Here is a 16,719-nt window from a genome sequence, read left to right as displayed (position 1 = left end):
TGGAAAAAATACAGAGCATGAATGTGGAGTCAAGACCCGGGCCTCACATCCAGCTTTACTCCTGACTCAGGCTCCACAGAACCTGCATCCCAGCTTCCACTGGGGAAATGCTGTAGTGAATAAGCTCTTAAAGAGGGCTTGAAGAAACAACCACTGAAAAAAGCATGTTCTTTTTGCTTGCAAAGTTTTATCGTTACCCTTATCAAGCTCAGTATCTATTACAAATGAGGGATCCTATGACTGAGTCTCTGTAAATGGTTCAATTTCTGGTCCTAATTTTTCTACCCAAGTGACACCCTCCAATCATGGTCCAGGCTTAGGAAAACTTCATTTCCCAGCTGCAGAGAGATGCTCCCACTTCCCACAAACATATCCTCCAAGACAACGAACAAACAAACAAACTCCTATTTCCAAAAGTTTTATTTCATGTATCATTCGATGTTAAACTTTCCTAGGCTCTGCATCTCACGTTTGTCAGTTTGCAAACTCTTATTAAGAACAAACACGGCAGTTGAGGATCCAGAATATAGGTTAAATGCCACATGCTTCCTAACCATGCTTAAGGGGCGGTTTTGGGCCAAGAGAAAAAGAAAGGAGAACTTGCAGAAGTGAAGGATACACCACGTGTCCTCAGACACACACTCAGAGAGCAGAGAGGTTGATGACTCTCTTTTGTACAAACATGTGGGCCAAAACAGAATGCCCTTCATCCTCCATCACACTCTTAAAAAGACATGGTGAAGATATCACACATTAACTGACCTTAAATTAATGTCAAAGAAATGAGAGGAAGTTAACACACACAAAAATATAATTCACAAAAAAAATATGTAACGTTTTATAAGCTGCATACATTTCAACAAAAAAGTTGGGGACACAGATTTAGTTATTTCGATTTTTGAAAATATTTATTACAAGATTCCCTTTCCCATATTAAAAGGAAAACATATGACTGGAGGTATTCCGAGGAAACTAGGTTAAACCAATTCCCAAGTCCTCATCAAATAAGGTATCAATAAAGGACAGGTTATTTTGGAACTTAAAATTAGGGAAGCCTATACACAATTTAGATGGGGAAAGAGAAAAACAGAAGAAAAAGTGAGAATGATTGTTTACATTTTACAGTCTTTAATTAAGCACATAAAACTGTACTATTTAATATATTTCTCCATGAACTTTTTGTGAAATTCAGATCGCAGCGTATCATTTACAAATCTTTTGTCTTTCTTCTGATCATCTACACCTTTTGCACAGTTCTTGAAAACAACATCATCATCCCACCTAAAGGGAAGAAAAAACAGAAGGCTTACATGTCTGATTCAGGAGATAAGAACAAGTGAATTGCAAAGCCTAGTCATTACCCAGAATGATGCTCAACATGTACTTTATCTGCTGCAGCAATTACACCCGAAAGAACAAAGTCATCCTTAATAAGTCGTAATCGTGCTTTATTACAGCAGAAAGGGCAATTCTTATTTAGAACACACAAACATTCTTATTACTTCTCCTATATAATGAACTTTGAGTCAAGAAGCAGGAATTCATAGGCTTAATTACATCAATATTTAATATTTTCAGGTCTAAAACAAAGAGGCAACAGCCTGATTAGTATAGATACTTCTAGATGATAATAACTGACCACTTTACTATAGTTTAGATTGCATGGTTTTAAGGCTTTTATACTCTCTCATCAGTTGCCATTTAGTAATCATCCACTGTAGTATTTACATTCTATGGCAACAAAGAAGAAAGTACTGGGGTATAATCATTACGGTTCATAGATTGGCCCAGATCTCCATTTCAGTCCGGAGGAAAGACTGCACTGGGTGACCCCTCACAGGAGTGACAGAGTATAAGGAAGCATAGCTTTCTTCTTTTTAAAGATAATTTATTTATTTGACACAGAGAGAGAGAGAGAGAGAGAGAAAGATTACAAGTAGGCAGAGAGGCAGGCAGAGAGAGGGGAGAAGCAGGCTCCCCGCTGAGTAGAGAGCATGATTCGGGGCTCGATCCCAAGACCCTGAGATCATGACCTGAGCCGAAGGCAGAGACTTAACCCACTGAGCCACCCAGGCACGCCCACAGGTTTCTTCTTTATGATGGAGCTGGCTGTGTATTTTTACTACATTAGTCACGAGTATGCTATATGCGGAGTCCTCTGTGTCTGTCTAGTGCGTCTCTGAATGTGAAGGGTGATCTTGAGGACTCGTCAAACGTACATCTAAAATGTAAGCTTTGGAGAGCCAAAGGCTCAATGCACTGCTCTGCCCCTAGTGCTTAGAACAGTACCTGGTACACAGCTGTTATAAATATCTACCGAAAGTACATTTTCCTTCATTCTCCTTCTTCATTATTCCCATATCTGATGGAGAAGAGTGTCAGCAGAAAGGGGACTTTCACAGGCCTTACATACTATAGTTTAGTATGAAACGCACAGTCTGCAATATATACCCAACTCGTTAGTGTAAAGTACCTTCTTTTAACTTTGAAGTTGGCCTGAGGCTGGGATGGGCCAGTGAGATTAAGGAGAGGGTTTCCACTCAAAATGTTTTCCATACGTATTCTTTCTTCTTCAGCTTTCTGTTCTTGTTCCTGTCAATGACAGAGGAGGACTCATTTACTTACGTTAATTCTGGGGTCAATCTTCGGACATAATCCTTGTTTTAAAAGACTGAGGATTTTATGAGGGAGAAAGAATGAGCATCAAGGTAGGAGTTTGTTTGTTTTAAGATATAAGATATACCAAAGAAGTCTCACCTATCAAAATAATTTGGTCTTCTTATTACAAATATTTCATGCTTGTCATCATACATTCATTAGTCTGACTCAGAAATTCTATGAATGCATATTTAAATCTATTTTCTTTCTTAAAGTACATGTAAAATTAATTGCCCATTTTAAGAGTACATCAATAAATATATTCTACTAATAAAACTATATTAAACACCAAAGAAACATTTAGCAAAGCTATTACTTGATTTTTAAAGATGACCTATATAGAACTATGATTAAAAATAATTTTATCTTGAGTTATTAACAATGTAAATTTGTAGCTCCAGGACTAGTGACAATTTATTATTGGCCAAGAAGTAGCTCCTAAGATAAACTATCATGTAACGTATATTCCATTAACATGCATTTCTACTGACCATAGACCTATCCATTTTGTTATGATTTGTTGTTACTAACTTTCCATTTTTATGTCATTCATCCTTCATCAGTTACAAGCTTGTCTTTCTTCACTTTTAATTTAGCTTTAAACTCAAATCACCCTCAGCTTCATTCTTAGAAATAAAAAATGTCTGGAATTCTTAGCCATTAACTGCTAGATCTACCTGTTAATGCTATCTTAAAACAAAAATAAATTCCATTTTATTGTAGTTGAAGAAGGACAAAAATTGACGACTTGATGGATCAAGGAAAAAGATACTTTCAATTTAAAATAACCTAACAGTGGCACCTCAGTGGCTCAGTCAGTTAAGCAGCCAACTCCTGACTTTGGCTCAGGTCATGATCTCAGAGTTGTGAGATCAAGCCCCACATCAGGCTCCACCCTCAGCATGGCGTTTGCTTTGGATTCTCTCCCTCTCCCTCTGTCTCTCTCCCTCACTGCACTCACACTCTCTCTCTGAAATAAATAAACCTTAAAATAAATAAATAAAATGAACCTAAGAAAGTTTTAGACCACTTGGAAAAATAACCCAATTTTCCATATAATTAATGATATTTTAATATCCAAATGTGATAACAGATTTTTTATTTTTTATTTTTTTTCTGGACCCCAGGTAACTCTTCTTCTTCTTCTTTTTTAAAAGATTTATTTATTTATTTATTTGACAGACAGAGATTACCAGTAGGCAGATAGAGAAAGAGGAGGAAGCAGGCTCCCTGCTGGGCAGAGAGCCTGATGCAAGGCTCGAACGCAGGACCCTGGGATCATGACCTGAGCTGAAGACGGAGGCTTTAACCCACTGAGCCACCCAGGCACCCTAACAGATTTCATTTTTAAGAGACCAAATAACTGGGATGGGAGAAGATGCAATACTCAGGGAAATTCCTTTGAGGTCACCGCTCAGACCTTAAGCAAACAAAATCAGGAATATCCACTATAGATTAAGAATAGACAGCTTTCTAAAAACTATGTATTTTTAACAATTTATATTGATTTTGAAAGTGAAAAGACATTTCTCTGAGATGCTAGAAAAATAAAAGCTCAAATATGCAATGTATCCAACTTATAATAATAGCAACATGTGATGTAATAAAGTTCTGGCCATTTCATATTTGCAATATATTTCCTTTAGAATGCTGGCTGCCTACCACACACAGCCCTGGAAAAAAAAAGGTGCCAACTCTTTCCATATTCAAGTACCAGGCACATTATGGTTCACAAATATAGGCTAATAATCAGCCTGCAGATCAAATCCAAACCACCCTATTTTTGTTAATTATGTTTTACTGGAACAGACAGTCATACTCATTCATTTCTATATTGTCTACAGCTATTTCTATGCTACAGCGAGCAGAGCTGATGAGCTGCATGAGAGACAGCACGCTCTGCAAGCCTGACATATCCTGAAATATTTGCCATCTGGGGCTTTACAGAAAGCTTCGTAGCTTTCTACGAACCAGTCAGCCTATGTCAGGCTGACTGGTTCGAAAATATTTTGGGACAGAAAAGCAGACGGACAATAGGAATAAAAGCAAAACTGTCTTTCAATCCCTGGAAACACCAACGTGTTTTTGTACAAAGAGAGTAGAGGAATCTTACAAAATTCCAAGACCTTCTGTCTGAAATGCTTATTCTCCCTAAGGGTCAACCAAATGCACTTGAACTGCCTGTCTCTTTATGTATCCAGAACCGTTAGGCAAGCCAAAAGAATCAGGAATAGAACAACTGCCCTCTAGTGGTATACAAGTGATATTAGGAAAGTTCTTAGAATTCTTTGATTTTTAAAAATTAGATGAAGACAATTAGAAGGTATTATGGAAATTATGCTATCCTATGCCAAACTTTGATGGGAATTATATTTAAAATATTCTTCTTCCAATTTGAATTCCGGCAATCTTCTACTTCCTGAGACTCCTCACATGAACCCGTGTCAGTGGGTTCCCCCTCTTTAAACAGAACAATTCTTGGTTCAAATGAAAACTTAAAAACAGAAGCTCATTAAAAAAAAGGATGAGCTGTTCTGTTTGAAAGTGGACAGACATCTCCATCTGAATGTCTCATAATGTGTCAAATTCAACATGTTCCAAACAGAGCTCATCATCCCTCCTCTCTCCGTCTAAACATAGGCATCCTTCTGCCATCCTCCCCATTAGTGAATGTCAGCTGAAAACTAGGGGTCATCTTTGCTGCCACATCTAATCAGTCACTTTATCTGGTCAATTTTACCTCTCTAACAGCTCTATCAGCCGCTATTGACTTCTCTCAATTCCTTTTATGCAAAATTACCTTAATTGCATGTGAGGATTATTGGAACATCTTTCTCAATCAGTTCTCCCAATCCAACCTCCATACTTCTGCCAGAGTAATCTTTCTAAAATGCATATCCAAGTAGATGACTATTAAATTTATTACTCATATGTTTCTGTATTACTGAAACATTTCCTAATAAAAACAAAGTAATAAAATGTATATCCAGTCTTACCATACTCCTGCTGAAATCAACTAGCTCTTCTTGGCCTTCAAGAGAGAGTCCTAACTCCTTTAGCATGGGCTTATGAACCTCTACTGTTCTGACCTGCTCTTGCTCACCTGTTTCATCTCTTTTTGTTATGACTACGACAAATTCATCTAAAGTTTAAAGGTATGTACTATGGATCCCATGTAATTCTTTTTGAGATAGACATTCTTTTCTTTCATTGTATAAATGGAGATTAATTAGGTAAACTGCTCTAAGTTATAGAAAATCTATTGACAGACGGAACAAAAAAATGCCTGGAAAGAAGGCTGGAAGCAGAAGACAAAGACATAAGATGGCCTCATTATATCCGTGGGTTCTTTGTAGACCATGATTATATCGAATCCATCTTTAATTCTTCTGACACTTAATGGACAATGATTAAACGTCTGTTGAACAAATGAACAAGTGAATGAAAAACAAACTGATGAACAGTATGAAGCACGCCTGAACTATTTGGAAATAATTTCTAACAGAGCCAGGAAAACTAGGATGTTGCAAAAAAAGTAAGACTTTTAGATCTATAGGTGTTCTAGTATCTAGACATGGCAAGGGCAATTTCTAATGTAAGATGTTATTATTTAAATTAAAAAATATTCGTAGTTTAGAATGAAAGAGAAAGTGCAAATAATGTAATATTCTGATTTTTACCTTCCTGGCCTGCTCTTCAGCTCTTTCTTTTTTAATTTTTTCTAGTTCTGCAAGAAGAGCTGCAGTATCATCATCATCACTCTCCTCCTCAAAATCTTCATCTTCGTCTTCCTCCTAAAAAAGTAATGATGATAGCCCATGAGAAAATACACATTATTCCTTATTTTTCCCATAAAAATTATACTCATCACATCTTTGGGGAAAGATTAATCTTCCTATATGGAAAGATAAATGCACCTAAATGTGATTAAAGTCAACCATCAACCAAAACATAAATGAAACCCTACAAACAAGCTTACAGAATTCTTACTAAAATGTCCCTGAGATGCTACAGAGATTATAACAGCAAAAGTGTAACAAAGTATTCTTCAAATTTACATGGCCAAAGGGGATTTACATATGAAAATATTTCTAAAATCAGACATGGAACACTTTACACTGATACATACAGTACAGACATAGATGGTGTATCATCCTAAGAGTCAAGCAATTTTATTAGCTCAAAAAAATCAACTTTTAAGCAAGAAGTAGGGATAATCAAAAGTACAAAAAATGATGCTACATTCTCAGAATAATTTCTAACAATTATTAAATCCCATTTAAAACTGGGCTCCCTTTAATTACTGAGTTAATTATTTAATTTAATCTGTCAACTCTGGAATTAATTGCTGATACATGTACTTAGATGCATCCAATGAAAGGCCAGTCATGTATTCCCACTCTATGTACAAAACTGCAAACTATAGAATTTAATAGTAATTGAAGCACTAATCCTAAAAGAACTTCCACTTAGATCACTTCCCTTCCTAAGCAGAGGGAGCCATTAAGTTGCACTGAGTTGCACATCTAGAGGGGGGACCTTTGGTATCTAATGTGGAAAGGTCTCTGAGTTCGACTCTTGGGGGTGCTATTACTGAGAAGAGACCCTAGAATAAAGAATGCCGTCTGGAGGCAGAGAACATGGTCAACTTCCAGGGCTTAGTATGGGGAATTATTTTGGAGAGAAGCTTTTCCCTTAATAGATCACTTTTTAATTTGGTTGTCCAGAGATCAAACTTTAATCTCTCAAAGTTTAATTACTGTTGTGATGAATAATACTTTTTCTTTAAAAATCAACCATAAAGCTTAGCATTAAAGTCAGGACTACATCTGAATAACAGTTAAGTAAAAATAAACACAGGCCATTTCTTAAAGTCAAATAATAAAACAAGCATTTCAGAAAACATAATAAATGAATTACTATGTGGAGATCAACAGAGGAAGTAAAACATACATCCGTTAGAGGGTCATCTGCATCAAGGTTGGCAGCAGGAATCTGGTCTAATCGAGGTTTCTTTGATACTGAAGAGGAGGTTGTATGTTCTGGGGAAAACAAATATCACTTAGCTTACTAAAATAAATATTGTGTTTTTTCTAACATTTTAGGGACCTGTGGGAACAAATAGCTTAGATTATAACCAAGACAGCACAGACAGGAACCACAGTGCCTGACATGTGCCCTTGGTCAACATTTGTCAAATGAATTAATGAAAGTATTGATTTTAATATGGGAACCATTGCCTCTCTGAGGAAATATAGGAGAAGACTTTACATATGCTGAAAATATAAAAAAGATACTAGAACTTATGCCTTTAGATGTGTTCCAAAAGCCAGTGACAAATATAGGAGACGCTCTGAGACAGAAAAAACAGGGTCTCAACAAGTCCGGTTGCTGTAAACAGTCAAAATCTTTAGAGGTACCTGGGTGGCTCAGTCAGTTAAGCGTCTGATATTGATTCTGGGTTAGGTCATGATCTCAGGGTCCTGAGATCAAGACCCACAGAGCAGCATCAGACCGCCAGCTGGGTGTGGGTCGGCTTGAGATTCTCCCTCTGCTCTCTGTCCCTCCCCCTGCTCACATGTGCATGTGCACTCATGCTCTCAAATAAATAAATCAATTTAAAAAAAAAAAAAAAGAAAAAAAAACCTTTATGTAAACTGAAACAACAGCTGCCAGCTATCCCCAAATCATCCTGTTCTTTCTACTATAGCAGCACACAGAGATGGAACTGGAATCAACCTTGTTATCACTTCTAATCTAATCAATTAAGGAAGTGTTAACAATATCTTAAAGCAAATAATACTTAAAATTTACAACAACATTTTATTTTTTAAAGATTTTATTATTTGACGGAGATCACAAGTAGGCAGAGGGCTAGCCCAATGTGGGAATCAATCCCAGGACCCTGAGATCGTGACCTGAGCCTAAGGCAGAGGCTTAATCCACTGAGCCACCCAGGCGCCCCTACACCAATATTTTAAAGCAAGCAAACAAAAATAGTAATCAGTTCCAATTAGTAAATAAAAGAAAAACTGTTTTCAACATAATTTCCTGAGACAAATGTCTGGGGGCAGTGTTGGTACCTCGTGTTGGACGATCTCTATTTTTTTCTCTTGCAGCAGCTCGCTCTCTCTCTTCGAGCTCTCTCCTGAAGTCACGGTTGCGAACCTCTTCAGGGGCATCCTGAGTAGTTTGTCTAAAGTAGAAACAAATCAGCAAAAATGTTACTAAGAAAACACATGGCTGTAGAATGTTAGACAATTCACAAAAAGCGACTCTGTTCTTTAGTCCCTCAAGTTTCAAGGTACTAAACAAGCCCATTCCCCTAACAGGAAGGTTATAACAGGCATCCTTGTAATGTTTCCAATATTTCAGGTAACCCAAACTGGGTCACTTATTTTCCCATAAGGCTGCAGATTAATTCAAATGTCTTTATTTTTTATTAGTGTATCAACTCAGGGCTCATTACTGTGACACTTTTAATCTCATATTGACTCGTGCTGATAGTGCACTGGCCCTCTGAGGTCACTGTTATTGTGCCATATACATATGGAAATTACCAGTTAACAGGACTGTCTGCATAAGAAATATACAATAACTTTTATAAAGAGCATAATTTTAATGTCAAACACTCTACTGCATTCTACTCCTATGAAAATAGATAATTTAGGTGAAACACCCCAAACACGCTACAATGTCATGAGCATGTCATTTAATAGATTTAGTCTTGTGTTCTGAACAAGAGAATAAAAAGTCTTCATTACCTATATTTTATCTTTGTATGAGAAGGTAGGTCTCTACTCGAATATTGCTTTGAGAGTTGGCTCAAATCACCTTCTCCTTTTCCTCTCCCACCTCTCGCAGGTTCAAACGTCGGCCTAGCTGCTGTTGTCATCTTTTATGCTCTAAAGGAAAACTGTATCAAGTTATTTCCAAAATGAAAAACCCTCATTTCATAAAGTATTAATAAATATTCATCCTTGTGAAATAATTCCCAAAACTCATTCCCCCAAAATTACTTAAATAATCTCAAATGAAAGTACTGAAGAAAACAAATAACGACGCTCAGGGTACAGAAGGAACACAGCTTCTTAGGCAGCTCTTATCTAATGCAAAACCTTCTCTCATGGAGACCTGAGTTTGTGTTCCTGTTCTCCTATCTCTGTGGCCCTGGGCAAGTGATCGAGATTAAGTTTCTCTGGAATGGGCAATGTCCCTCACAGGATTATTAGGAGAATGGAAATGTCAAAGCCATGTAAAATTTGGTACTGCCACGATTGGGTTTTTGAAAAATTCTCAACCCTACTCCACCAGACGTCTCAAGGTTTGCATTTTATCTAAACCTCATACAACAGAAAACAGGCTAGTAACTACAAAAACAAAAGTTGTTTTAAAGTCACTGACAAATACTGAGTGTCCTGGAGAAAACTGTGCTAAACTTTAATGACACTTACATGTGCAAAAATTCCCCCAAAACCCTTCGTTCGTCCAATTTTCTTCTTCAGCAACCACTATACTATAAATCAGATCTTTTGTAGGTTATAATGCTCAAAACAGGAAACTCACCCCCCCCAAAGGATTCTGATAAGCAAAACTCAGGGACCTATTCCTTACGTTACTTTGGATCTGGGGCTGCCAGGCCCAGTGCCTATCAGATGTGGCGACTTAAGTCCCGTTAAGCGTCCAAACGGTGAGCGTGCAGGGACGTTGGGGGAACCCGTACACTTCTCCGGATTTTTTAAAAAGGGAGAAGGGGTCTATGCAGAGGGAGAAACTGCGTTTCCTGCCGCTGGGGGCGCCGCCGCCCTCCCACACACTCCCGGGTTTTTATCACTCCCGCCTCCCGGGGGCTCGCCTTCGGGCTGTTACCAGAAATTCGCTGACTCTTCACGCAAAGGCCCGACTCGTAAGGGGCTCGGGGGATGGAGGCGTGCGGACGCTGTTTAGCGCCGTCCGCAAAGCTGCCCTCGCGCTCCGCGGCCGGCCGGAGACTCGCTGGGCTCTACCACCGCCCGCTGCTCCGGGGCTTCCACCGCCCGCGCCCGGTTCTCTGTTGCCGACTCCGACCCCAACCTCCCGTCCCTGCCCCACTCGGACGAGAGAATCAATCTGCCACCCTCCTGCCGCTCACGTCGGCCGAGGTCTAAGGCGACAGCATCCGGAAATCATACAGACACCATTACGACTCATACCTCCCAGAAGCCTCTGCGTCCAGGGCCAGGGCCCAAGACCCGGAAGCAAACCCCAAGCTCTTTCGCCGCACTTCAGAGGCAGAGACGGAGACCAATCCGCAGCAGGCAAGGTGGAAGTCTGCGTGACGACAACAAGGGGCGGGGCCGAAACGGCCCAGGGGGCGGGCATTTGAAATCGGTGCTTTAGAGTAGACCCTAAACATCATTTTATACCTTCACGAACCAATTACTTAATGTGTCTTCCGTCTTTCCCTTCCCCGACCCCCTCCCAGACTCCTTCATTCCGGTGCTGCGTGGACGGAGAGCCCCGGGTAGCCGACCCCGGGTTCCCGGCTAGCGAGAGAGAGCGTAGAGAAGGATTACACCAAACTGTGTAAATCCTACGGCTCCTGCTTCCTCTCTCCTGAGCTAGACCTAACAAGCCTAGAGAGCTGGGCTACGGAAAAACTAGTGTTTTCATTTAATTGGATATGAAGAAAGAACAAATATGTACGGGGGCAACCACGATCTTTACAAAGGTACCATTCCTGCAAAAATATTAGTCCTCAAAGCAAAGGTTGTATTCGTATTGTTTGTTAAAATTTCTATTTTTTTAAAAAAGCCTAAGTTCTAGTGGGAGGGGAGATGTCACTATTTAGAGATTCATTTATTAACCCGATGATGAGCGTTTAGAACGCTGGGCCCAACTGCCAGAAGCACGAGATGCAGTTATGACAAGATGGCTACTCAAGCGTTAGGTGAACTTTTACTAAGACAACGAATAGCGGGGAAAGAGATCACCGGTCATCCTTCCTCGCTTTCCCAGAAAGCACTGGGAGCACGGCTCTTGTTTGTTGAGTCCATCTCCTTATCTCATGGTTTTTGACCACAGTAGATGCTCAATAAATATTTATTAAACAAATGAAAATTCAGCTCTTCCAACTTGGTTTCAAATGTAAAGAGCTCATAAAATTGAATCAAAAGCTTTATTTCCAGAACGCTTTGAAACTTATAATTTTTTTTTTAAAGAAAAGTAGAGCCCTTTCCCTTATAAAGTTCAAGAGGAAGATCTTAATTTTGTTAAGGAAGGTATTTCTCCCCTAGTTTTATGCATCTCAGTAAAGGACATGACCATGTACAAGTTAGTAAGCCAAAACCCCAAGGCTCCTAATTAAATTGCTTTTTCTTTACTCTTCACATCTAGTTTGTTTGCAAGACTTGCCAATTTTACTCTCATTTCCCAAAATTTCATTCCACTGCCACCACCCTAGGTCAGGCCACCAAGATTTTTTACCTGGATTGCAATTGCTCCCTAAAGGATCTTCCTGCTCCCACTTTGGCGCACATACAGTTAATTTTGCATGTAACAATGAGGGTGATCTTTGAAAATTATGAATTAGGGAGTGTTACTCTCCTGCATAACAGCCCACTGCACTTAGAATAAAAGTCAAATTCCTTAATGTGTCCTGAGACCCTATGGGGTCTGGTTCCTGCCCATCTCCCTGACTTCATTTTTATTCAGACACTCTCTTACATATTAAACTCCAGCTACAGCCAACAGGGTGTTTCTGTTTCACAAACAAGGATAAGATTTCTTTGCACCAGGTTTTCTCTGTTGCCTGTGCCTCAAGATAACTGGTAACCTTCAAGCCTCAGCTCAAATGTCACCTCATCAGTGAGGCTTTCCCTGACCTCTTCATCTCCCCCACCCCCCGCCCTCGCCCCGACCCCTGACATGCATATAACCATCATGTGGCCCTGGGTTTTGTTTTGTTTTGTTTTTTTTGTAGTACTGAACTCTACCAAAATATATTCTGTTTATTGTTTCTTGCCTTGTTTCTTCTCTGAGAGGCAGAACAACAGTCATTTAAGAGAAAGGGATCTATAGCCTGACTTGGTACTAAATTCCAGGTGTGCCTTTTCCTGACTGTTTAACCTTGCCAGAAAGGGAAAGTTATTTTCCCTTTTTGTGCCCTCAAGTGTCCATTGCATAAAATTGGGATAATTCTAGTCTTTACCTCTTATTGTTATGATAAAGCTTAAGTGAATGAATACTTGTAAAGTGCTCAAAACAGTCTCAGCAAAGAGTAGTTGCAAAATTAATGTTAGCTATTACTATTATTAATATTATTTTATTATTATTGTCTATCTTCCTATTCTATTAGAACATAAGTTCCAGGAAAGCAGGAACCTTGTCTCTCTTGTTCACTGGTGTATCCTCTGCATATAGAACAGTGCCTGGCACATAATAGGTGCTGAGTAAGTATTTGTTGAATGAATGAGTGAATGAATGATTGGTGCACTCTGAGGAGGAGGAATGAAGTAACAAGGGCAAGTGGGCACACAGTTACAGAAGATACCCCTGGTTTTGATGTTCCAACTCCCCTTATTAGCCCTGAGTCAGTCATACTGATTCATTTCTCTCTTAGCCCACACCTAATCTTTGGATCACCATGATTAAATAAGCACCCAACATACAACCTGATCAGCCCGCAAAATGAAAAGCTTTGACTTAAAACAAAACAGTCTGAATGTATTAATTAGAAAATAAACTTGAAAAGCTTTTCCTTAAGTGATTTTAAAGTACTAATAAATGAAACTAAAAGCCTTTGACTTAAATGGTTTGAAAATATTAGCAAAAGAAACTAAAAGTTTACCAAAAACTTAAAATTCACCTTATTAGCTATCTTTCCTAGCAAAAATCGTATATAGCCTCCCAAGAATTCTCCTTTGAAACCCATTACCACAGAAATCCAGTTGTGCCCTAAATTCTGCCTGCCAAACCACTGCTCTGCAATGATAGAATTTCCCACATTCCCTTCTTTCTTCAAATCTACGCCCCTCTTCCACCCTCTTTTCCCCTCTCATCCTCTTCCTGAGGAGTGGATGATCTGACTTCTCTGGGAAAATAGAAGTTCTTAAATAAGGGTTTCTCATGTGCTCTTCAGCAGATCTAGCAAGCTGCCTATGACTGTGCCCATACCCTCAGCTTTCTGTGGGTTAGTAGAAAGAGATGAGGTGACTTAAGCCCTCCCCTTTATGGTCTGGGTCCCAATCCCTCCAACCTTCTTATTAACTGGCATCCTGCTATATTTTCTCTCTCCTGTAATCTATGAATCCATCCCTTCTAGAATGTCTTACCAGGTTTTGGATATGATGTAATATAGCTTAACCTTAAAAACTCCTTCATTTTAATGACAAAGGTAGGATTTTAACTCAGTGTGAAAGGGATGTTTTATATAATAACTATGTTTGCAAAACTGACTATCCTTGTAGCACGATGTAATATAGGAGTTCCAGCATCAAAGCTTCCACAGAGGGGTGCCTGGGTGGCTCAGTGGGGTAAAAGCCTCGGCTCAGGTCATGATCCTGGGGTGCTGGGTTTGAGCCCCACGTTGGGCTCTCTGCTCAGCAGGGAGCCTGCTTCCTCCTCTCTTTGCCTGCCTCTCTGCCTACTTGTGATCTCTCTCTGTCAAATAAATAAATAAAATCTTAAAAAAATAATTAAAACAAAGCTTTTACAGACACTATGTCCTGCTGAATTAAATATCCAAAAGGAAAAAAGAAACCTTAAAAATCTAAGAAACTTAAGAACTAGTTGTATAGCCTAGAGTTTGTAAAGATCGTTTGAGCAAAGCAAAACACCTAAGAGCTATAAAAGAAGTAATTGTAAAAATTTATCTATACAAAATTTTAATATTTTTGCAAATGTTCAAAACAAAGTCAAAAGATGAACAGGTAAATTTTGTAATGCCTATAATGTATAAAAGGTTACTACTACTGCTACTACTAATACACTAATATAACATACTAATATACTAATATAACAAAATACAAATAACCCAATAAAAAAAGTGGGCACGAAATATAAACTGGCCATTCAAAGAAATCAATTCCAAAGAAACAATAAGTATAAAATACATGCAACCTCCCTGTGAGGAAAATGAAAGTAAACCAATAATGAATTATCACATTATAGTATCAGATGGGCAATAATCTTTAAAAATTAACAATACAGATGTATGGGATCGGGAGAAAAGGGGATCTAGTTAGACAACAGGCATTGACTCCCTATTTCTCTCATAGTAAAAATAAAAGGTCCTCACAGTGACCTGCAAGACTCTCCCCTACCTAACTGATGTCCTCTCTTGCTCATGCCTCTCTAGGCTACATGCCTTCCTGGTGCTATTTGCTCAGAGTTCCTGCCTTAGGGCCCTTGCATTAGCTATTTCTTGGCCAAGAGCCCTCTTAACTTGTCTTATTCAGGTCTCTGTTTAAATGAGGTCACCCAACCGTGACAGCCCTATTTAAAGTTGCGCCCATCCTCCCCTTTGGACCCCAACATCCTGTACTCCTTATCTTTCATATTCTGCTATGCTTTTCTTTTTTACATAGCATGTATCATCTTCATGATCCTGTGTAATTTATGTGTATTATTTCCTTATCTACCTATTCCATGTAAAATACAAATTCTACCAGAGCAGAATCTTTGTTTATCCTAGTGATGTAGGCCAAGCATCTAAAATAGTGCCTGACACCAAGAGGTGCCCACAAATTTTTTCCAAATAAGTAAATGAATGAATGGATGGATGAATAAATGAGTGAGATGGTGAGTGAATGAGTTTTAAGAAGAAAAAAATCACATTTTGATGTAAAAAGTTGTTGCCTTAATCTCTTTTATATTTTAAAGGAGAAAAAAGTAATTTACATTCGGCTAGTCTGAAATCCAGGTTTGACATGAAGATACGCCAAGAAAGATGGTTTCTTTTCAGGAAAGAATCACTAAATGAGAAGTCATATGGCTATCAGGCTATATATGTATTATCAAAATTCTAATTCGGTCAGCCCTACCCCCAGTCCAATCACAATTGTAATTTAACCCAACCTCCCTCTTCTTTCAATTGAATCATTGTCCCCAATTCCAGTAAACCCTCTCATTTACAAAGTTACCAACCCACAAGCTGAAAACTTTACTTGAAAATGTTTCCTTGAGGCTTTTAATAAGAAAATGAAGGGGAAAAACCCAGTGGTCACAAGTCAGAAATCACATTTAAAAGTAAACATAAATATATAAACATAATGGCATTTGTTTAAATTTTATAGGTAGAAAATGACCAATTTTCTAAGATGAAAGCTGAAACTTTTGTTTTGACAAGAATAGGGAAAAAAAGTAGCTTGCCTTACACCAACAAATTCCTGATTTTAAATGAAGGTGCTCTGGGGCCCAGACAGATGACCCAGCTTCAAAATGAAATTTGCTGCTGGTCCAGGCTAGCTTACTATATAATGGTACACTTTAACCACCTTTTACATAATCTGAGCACATGGCTACCTCATTAGTTGGCCAGCCCATAATTATCTAGATAGTTAAAAATGAACATATTAAAAAACAGTTAAAACTAAGCAACTAGGGGCGCCTGGGTGGCTCAGTGGGTTAATCCTCTGCCTTCGGCTCAGGTCATGATCTCAGGGTCCTGGGATCCAGCTCCACATCGGGCTCTCTTCTCGGCAGGGGGCCTGCTTCCTCGGCTCTGCCTGTGTCTCTCTGCCTACTTGTGATCCCTGTCTGTCAAATAAATAAATAAAATCTTAAAAAAAAAAACTAAGCAACTAAAATGGGGAAAAATAGACAGGCATACCAGGCAAATTCTAAGCAATTCCAACCAAAAACTATGTATTTGAATTATCAAAAGGATTTTTTAAACAGAATGAATTCTCAAAAGGATTTTTTAAACAGAATAGCATTAACAAGGACATGAATAGGGCCATCTTTATCGAATCATAAAGAAAAATTCACTAGGAAAATATTACAGTCATGAAAAAGTATGCAACTAACTACATAGTCTGGAAAAATAAAGCAAAAATAAAGAATTAAAAGGAAAAACACAAT

General features: G+C 38.6%; 1 protein-coding gene and 1 long non-coding RNA gene across 6 annotated transcripts; one reads left to right on the top strand and one right to left on the bottom strand.

Annotated features, from left to right (window-relative positions):
- Window positions 1-402: 402 nt before the first annotated feature.
- On the bottom strand, window positions 403-10,906 carry CWC15 (CWC15 spliceosome associated protein homolog). Of its 5 annotated transcripts, none has more exons than XM_044258279.1 (7): window positions 10,851-10,906; window positions 9,423-9,563; window positions 8,742-8,854; window positions 7,612-7,700; window positions 6,339-6,452; window positions 2,474-2,592; window positions 403-1,281 (listed from the first exon to the last, which is right to left on the bottom strand). In XM_044258279.1, the coding sequence occupies exons 2-7, from the start codon at window positions 9,551-9,553 to the stop codon at window positions 1,152-1,154; spliced, it is 696 nt and encodes a 231-aa protein (XP_044114214.1). In that variant the 5' UTR covers window positions 9,554-9,563; window positions 10,851-10,906; the 3' UTR covers window positions 403-1,151. The 5 variants fall into 5 exon arrangements, with proteins under 5 accessions (XP_044114214.1, XP_044114213.1, XP_044114215.1 ...); XM_044258278.1 differs by having other exon boundaries at window positions 10,790-10,865; XM_044258280.1 differs by lacking the exon at window positions 10,851-10,906 and adding an exon at window positions 10,790-10,844 and having other exon boundaries at window positions 9,423-9,574.
- Window positions 10,907-11,080: 174 nt separating this feature from the next.
- On the top strand, window positions 11,081-15,551 carry LOC122912473. The gene is made up of 3 exons (XR_006385630.1): window positions 11,081-11,368; window positions 12,995-13,088; window positions 15,520-15,551. It is a non-coding gene; the product is annotated as an uncharacterized LOC122912473 (long non-coding RNA).
- The last annotated feature ends 1,168 nt before the right edge of the window (window positions 15,552-16,719 follow it).

The sequence above is a fragment of the Neovison vison genome, chromosome 7, assembly GCF_020171115.1.
Source record: "Neovison vison isolate M4711 chromosome 7, ASM_NN_V1, whole genome shotgun sequence".
Classification (NCBI taxonomy): Eukaryota; Metazoa; Chordata; class Mammalia; order Carnivora; family Mustelidae; genus Neogale; species Neogale vison.
The sequence above is the reverse complement of the archived record's forward strand: the minus strand, read 5'-3'. Positions and strand labels throughout refer to the sequence as shown.

What these genes read in the sequence shown, in the direction of transcription:
- CWC15 (XM_044258279.1), bottom strand. Translation starts at nt 9,553, where the DNA reads ATGACAACAGCAGCTAGGCCGACGTTTGAACCTGCGAGAGGTGGGAGA. An exon ending in CATACAAAGATAAAATATAG is followed by an intron (nt 8,855 to 9,422) that starts GTAATGAAGACT and finishes TTTCTACTTTAG; the next exon opens with ACAAACTACTCAGGATGCCC. An exon ending in TAGAGATCGTCCAACACGAG is followed by an intron (nt 7,701 to 8,741) that starts GTACCAACACTG and finishes TGTTTTCCCCAG; the next exon opens with AACATACAACCTCCTCTTCA.